Here is a 6212-nt window from a genome sequence, read left to right as displayed (position 1 = left end):
TGTGCATACACACTGTATTTACTGTATATTTGTGCACATGTGCATGTGAGTGCTTGTGTGTGGCTAATCATTTTATGTTTGTGTAGAGTTACTATGCAAAAATACAATTTTAAGAAGAGTTAAAATAGTTTTGAATGAAGTATTTGCTTTTGCAAGATATGTGTGACATTTTGCATGTTGTGTGTGTGTTTTTTTTTTTTTTTTTTGTAGAGTTTTGATAAATGGAGCCATAGTTTCAAGAATTGTGTGTAAGCATTTTTTAAAAAAAAAACCTGTGATTCTTTTTATTTAACAGTAATTATTAATTGAGGTAAGACTTAAGAGAGATCTTTCCTCAGACAGTGATACAATGGCAGAAGTACAAACATAATTACAAAAAACTGTATGTGAGTTAAAGCAAAAAAGTGTTCAAAGTTGTCAAAATTATTAATTTAGGGATAATTTCGGACTCCCTTCCTAAAAATGATATATTTTCAGGTGTTTTCAGATTGTTAGAATAAATGCTGTTAATGGTTGATGTATAATGTATCAATATAATGTATTAACACTTACTAAATAAGCATACATATGTTGTTACTAAGCAGCTTTACAGAAAATGTGAACACAATCCCCTCAGTGATTAAGCTAAAGGTGACAGTAGTGAGGATAAACTTTCAAGAAAGATACAAAAAACTTTTTACAGGACTATAGATTTGGATTTTATTTCCTATTGCTGAAAATATATATATATATATTTTTTTTTAAATAATCATGAGTAGTGATTTTTTATGTATTTCTGACCAGGCATATTGATATATTTAATCAATTTCAAAATAACCTTGACAGCCATTTTGACAACATTTTGTAAAATCTTTCCTAACATTTTCAACACACCTCCTTATACCCTCCTTGGCCCTATAGACCCCAGTTGGAAAACTAGTGTTGAACCCCAGTTACTAGTGATGAATTTAACAGTTATAGTGCTCCCTTCATGCTCCCTAAACCCACATTCCGTTGTAAATGTAAAGAGAAGTGATAACACTTTACAATAAGGTCTCATTAGTTAATGTATTAACTAACTTGAACAAACAGTGAGCAATGTATTTCTTACATTCATTAATTTTTGTTAATGTTAGTAAATAAAAATACAGTTGTTGATTGAGATAAATAAATGCTGTAGAAGAATTGTTTACTGTTAGTTTGTGTTAACTAATGTGGTGAACTAATGTTAACAAATTAAACCTTATTGTAAAGTGCTATACCAGAGACATTGAGCTGATTTTTAAGTCTTTGTAATCTTAAAGTCATTACAACAATCAGTAACTCACAGTAACATTACAGTCGTGTGAAGCAGCTGCCATTTTCTTTATACCTTCACTTTTGTTTTAGGTTAAATGGTGGCTGTGCTGACCTCAGTATGAAAATCAGGGCTTAGTTTCAATTTCAGAGGCTTCAAAGATTAGGACTAAAAAAAAGACAAATAGAGAAGTCAAATTTTCAATAATATAACTTATGAGCTAAAACAAATAACGTGTTAACTATTAACTAATATTAAATCGTAATAATCATAACATTGCATTGATCTGTGCCTAAAAGCACAAATTAACTGTGGGCCTACCGTGTTGCATGATTCCTCATCATCGTCAGCAGTTTTTCCAAATTCATAATCTATTTAAAAAAAACATGATATATTGTTAATTGATAAGTAACATTAGTGTAGAACTATCATTCCTGCACAAGATAGAGCCCTTCATGTGTTATTCACAAGCCCAGAAAATTGGGTCAAAAAAATAAACAAAAGTGGATTAAAATTGGATTATCCACTTTGGTGACCCTTCACAATATTTGGCGGAAAAGTACTGGAACTCTGTCCACACACACACACACACACACACAATTAGTGTGTGTGTGTGTGTGTGTGTGTGGACAGAGTTCCAGTACTTTCCCACCAAATATGCTTTCAAACTTATCCACACAGATGTATGTAACTCAGATTAACCATGAACATGGAAAAGTAGAAAAACGAAACAGAAATGATCTACAGGGAGACTCTATTTCAAGCTGCAACTGATTGTTAAAACAGAAACAAGAAATGTTTCAGAGAGAGGATGTTTATCCCAACACCATTGTAAATATAAAATCACATGCATTTGTGTAACATACTTAGAAAAGGATGGGCAGAAGGTCGTCTACCATCTGTGAATAAATCCAGTGCAAAATTATATATCACTATGACTACTCAAACCCATATTGTAGAATAACATTTAATTAGAGAAGCAGTTATGAGATATTGAGCTTCAAAGTTTTTGCATTCCAAGCGACTTTGTTTTCTAAATAAAAAGTCCCAAAATGTACACTCAACATTAAAACAATCACGTAGCCTAATATAAATAAGTTGTCACAGAATAAGAATGTGAATAACTCAATTTTGAGTTATTCAAAATTGAAAATTTAAAGTCATTGTTAAAGTCATTCAAAGTCAAAGTCATTGTTAAAAACGCTATATAAATAAAGATGACTTTGACAAAAATGTCAGATAGAACCTTATAATTCCAAGTTGACGAACTATAGAGAAGTAAAAACACCACTTCATAAAACCTATGACTGCAGCTTAACTTAAACAGAAGTCACAAACAAATCATGATAAGGAAGTACTATACGTCTGTGCTATCTAAGGACTTTTGGTACCACAAGAATTCCCCTTAGACAAGATCTGCTGAGGCCTCTTATTTCTAAACTAAGCATTGCCACATTTCCCCTTTTGGCTCCAAAAAATGTTAAACATCTGTTTCACAGAGATCCTTTCTCAGACATAATAATCACTGAAATGTGTATATAATAGAAAATACAAGTAAACAACAGGTTCAGTATTATTTAGAACAAATGTTAAAAGTATACTCACTTTGAACATTTTTTTTCCGGAATATCAACAGAGCACACAGAAGACCAACAATAAGTGATCCGATGACCATCACACCAGCGACAATGTGTGTTGTATTAGATGTTATAGAAGATTCCTTGTCAGAAGCATCTGAAGAAATAATATACAAACAATTGACAACAGCACATATTCTCCATGAAAATGTTGTAAAAATATATACTGTACTACACAATTATCTACATGACAATGCGCAGATTTACAAATTTGCTGACTCAAAGTAACCTGAGACATCTGATATGTGGCAATATCAATGCTTTATTGTACTAATCTAAATTACATTGCTGAGAAAAAATGATACCAATAAAATGCCATAATATGGCCAGCTCCCTAAAATTTGCTTTGTCTCAAAACATGCCCAGTGTCTTCAGAATCTTCAGAATCCATTATATGGTTATGTAAACACTCCTGAAACAGTGCTACTGTTAACCCTGAGTTGACATTTGTCTAAGAGCTAAAAGCAAATCTATTCAGCAGATCATATTTTTACACAAACTTCTAACTATGTTAAATAAGCACTCATAAGAGATGGTAAGAAAATTAAGCTTAATTACTTAAAGCAGATGTGATCTGTAATGTGCTTTCTCCGTCTTGCATATATTTGCTGGTCAAGACAATGCATCTAAATGGTGCCAGGTCCAAGTTAATTGACTTGAAAGTCAGTTTGCTAGATAAGGCCACATATTTTAAACCATTGGTGTCCTTGGTGGTTTTTGTCAGGTCTGAATTCATGGTCCAATTCGTTCCAGAACGGTCAAACCAATGGATGAAGCCTGCTGGGTAGCCATCAGTAGCATTGCAGTAAAGGTCGACGGGCCCTCCATCTGTTACATCTTTAGGCCATGTGCTTGAGAATATATTTTTGTACTTGGCTTTATTGAGGGGAAGAAAAATTCGATAAGTGTCAAGAAAGTAAAAAGTATTATAATAACCAATTTTAAAACGAAATGGCTACGAATTTCAGAATATTTTTTTTTATTTCATGTGACTGAAGAAATTCAATCTCACCTGTGATAGTGATTTTAAGTTGCACCATTTTTGCACCTCTGTCTGTTAAAACACTGTACAGATATTCACCCTCATCAGAAAACTTAGTGTCGGAGATTTGCAGCGATGGACCCAATGCTGGGTCTTTAAGACTAAAGCGTGGATTTCCTGAATTTTCACCATCATATTTGAAAATTGTCGTGTTCTCTGTGACTTTTGTTAAAGAAACTGCTTCTATTTCAATTTCTTGGATGTCTTTGAAATTGCAGTTGATAACTGTGGTCTCAGCAACAATTCCAACAGTAGGTAGGCACTCCAATGTCCACAAATCTGTTGAACATAGAAGTACAAACATAAAATTCCATTATGGTATTTAAGTGAAAGCATAACTAGATATTTATAATCAAAGGAATGTTCAGAGCGTGATAGAAGTATCTATTGACAGAATCTAGGGCATGCTAACCACAGAAAATAATTTACAATGTAAAAAAAATAATTATCTTGAGCCCAGAACATTCTTTGAAACTGCTTTAAGCACAACAAACAGTCTTAGTCTCTACTGGATACAAACATAATTGTGACAATAATGCTACTGTGCAAATCAAATAAATCTCTGAATATTAATGCATTGTACCTGAACTGGGCCTCACAGCAGGGATGAAGAGAGAAATTATTACAAGTGCCATAACCATCACCGAAGACATGTTTACTCTGAAAGGAAAAGCTGAGAGAGAGAGAGAGAGAGAGAGAGAGACTTCACAATAATGCAATCATTGTACTTTGTTGCTGTGTGTACGTGTTGGGAACCTTATCTCTACTATTGTAAAAGTTTAAGCTGGGTTTCAGAAAGCAATACTAAGTAGAAATCAGTGTTAGTTCCTTCAAATAAATAAAGCTTAAACACAATATGGTCATTAATCAGAAAATGTTGTGCATGTCAACATTCATACATTGTTAATGGTGCAAAAACTTTGATAGGCATAAGTAATTAATTGCAATAGAGAGATGTCATTAAATCTCTCAGACAAACTAAAATATTTTGTCACTAAAATACAATTATTAACTATTTCATATAAAACAATGGCATTTTTAATAATGCAGCATAATTCAAAACATAATAATAATAAATAATTTCTGAACATTGACTTTTTCTTATGATTTCTCAATATAATTCATAATACAAATATAGAATATAATAGGTTAGTTCTAATAGGGGCACATTAAATATAAGATATAAGATCAAAATAATATCAGATTTGTCCAATTAAAATAACACATTCTAAAATCAGAGATGAAAAATTAGTTTAAGAAATTTACTGTTGCTATGGTCAAATAAATGTTCCGTTATATCTTCCACAGATTTAAAAGTTTTGGCGCAATTGTTCTCCTGCCTATAGTGTTGAATACACTAAGTTTCATCATGCTGGCATGTGTGAATGTTTTAATTCATGTGTGTTACACTTAACTAACCCTGCGTTAGGTTGTGCCCTCACTGCCCTGCTCACCCTCAACCTCATTCTGTCTTCAACAGAATTTTTCCATCTCATTTGGTCTCGAAATCTCCATCTCCATCTCCAACAGTCTCCTCTTTCGCGGTTTCTTTCTAACCTACAATATTAGCCCTGTTCTTCGCATTGTGTAGCCTAACCTATAGCCTACAAATTATTAAACCAAACGTTGCTACCTGCCTTCATTTTAACATTCTGTTGTTCATTTTTGCTCCTAGATCCATAACGTAATGACTTTATACCATTTAATGAAAAGTGGTTGGTATGTGTTAAAATAGTAGCCTACTAGTCTGTTTCTAAAGCCCGAGTTACTAACGCAGGCTATTTTTGTTGTGTTGACGCATGCGCAGTTTTTACACAGATATTTCCGTGTATGAAATAGGCTACGTTAAAATAAACTATACAAAATAGCCTAGATGTTAAGAGCCAATAGGATATATTCCATCCACATGTGCCCTAATCTTACTGCTTCTGTCTGTTTAGCGCGTCAGTAAGGGCTAAACATTTTTTAAGGTAAAAAATGTTTTACCTTAAATTGCTGTTAATGTTTACAATCCTAAACCGTATAACATGGTTGTTCAACCTTACGGATATTAAAAAACGAAACCCTCGAATATAGGCAAAAGATTAAACAAAACTTACGGTGTAAATGCTCTTCAAATGGACAAGGAAACGAGAATGCAACCGCATGAAGCACGACGGACTGCTTTGTAATGGAAATATTGCATGCTTTCACTTTCAGTATGACGGTAGACACGTACGCCTACTCTCATAATAGCCTAACAACGAATAGTTTTACA

General features: G+C 33.0%; 1 protein-coding gene across 2 annotated transcripts; it reads right to left on the bottom strand.

The window, feature by feature from the left end:
- Positions 1-206: 206 nt before the first annotated feature.
- LOC308699555 (uncharacterized protein) lies at positions 207-6151 on the bottom strand. 2 transcript variants are annotated; one of them, XM_081380429.1, is made up of 8 exons: positions 6055-6151; positions 4539-4628; positions 3926-4234; positions 3472-3789; positions 2882-3010; positions 2143-2175; positions 1598-1647; positions 207-1444 (listed from the first exon to the last, which is right to left on the bottom strand). In XM_081380429.1, the coding sequence occupies exons 2-8, from the start codon at positions 4606-4608 to the stop codon at positions 1439-1441; spliced, it is 915 nt and encodes a 304-aa protein (XP_081236555.1). In that variant the 5' UTR covers positions 4609-4628; positions 6055-6151; the 3' UTR covers positions 207-1438. The 2 variants fall into 2 exon arrangements, with proteins under 2 accessions (XP_081236555.1, XP_081236556.1); XM_081380430.1 differs by lacking the exon at positions 2143-2175.
- Positions 6152-6212: the final 61 nt, after the last annotated feature.

The sequence above is a fragment of the Scardinius erythrophthalmus genome (assembly GCF_964197995.2).
Source record: "Scardinius erythrophthalmus genome assembly, chromosome: 12".
NCBI lineage: Eukaryota > Metazoa > Chordata > Actinopteri > Cypriniformes > Leuciscidae > Scardinius > Scardinius erythrophthalmus.
The sequence above is the reverse complement of the archived record's forward strand: the minus strand, read 5'-3'. Positions and strand labels throughout refer to the sequence as shown.

Bases quoted from the DNA above. Each gene is read 5' to 3' on its own strand.
- LOC308699555 (XM_081380429.1), bottom strand. From the start codon at position 4,608: ATGTCTTCGGTGATGGTTATGGCACTTGTAATAATTTCTCTCTTCATC. The intron at 4,235-4,538 runs GTACAATGCATT...TATGTTCAACAG, and splicing joins TGCTGTGAGGCCCAGTTCAG to ATTTGTGGACATTGGAGTGC. The intron at 1,648-2,142 runs GTATGTTACACA...TTTTTTAAATAG, and splicing joins TTCTGCCCATCCTTTTCTAA to ATTATGAATTTGGAAAAACT.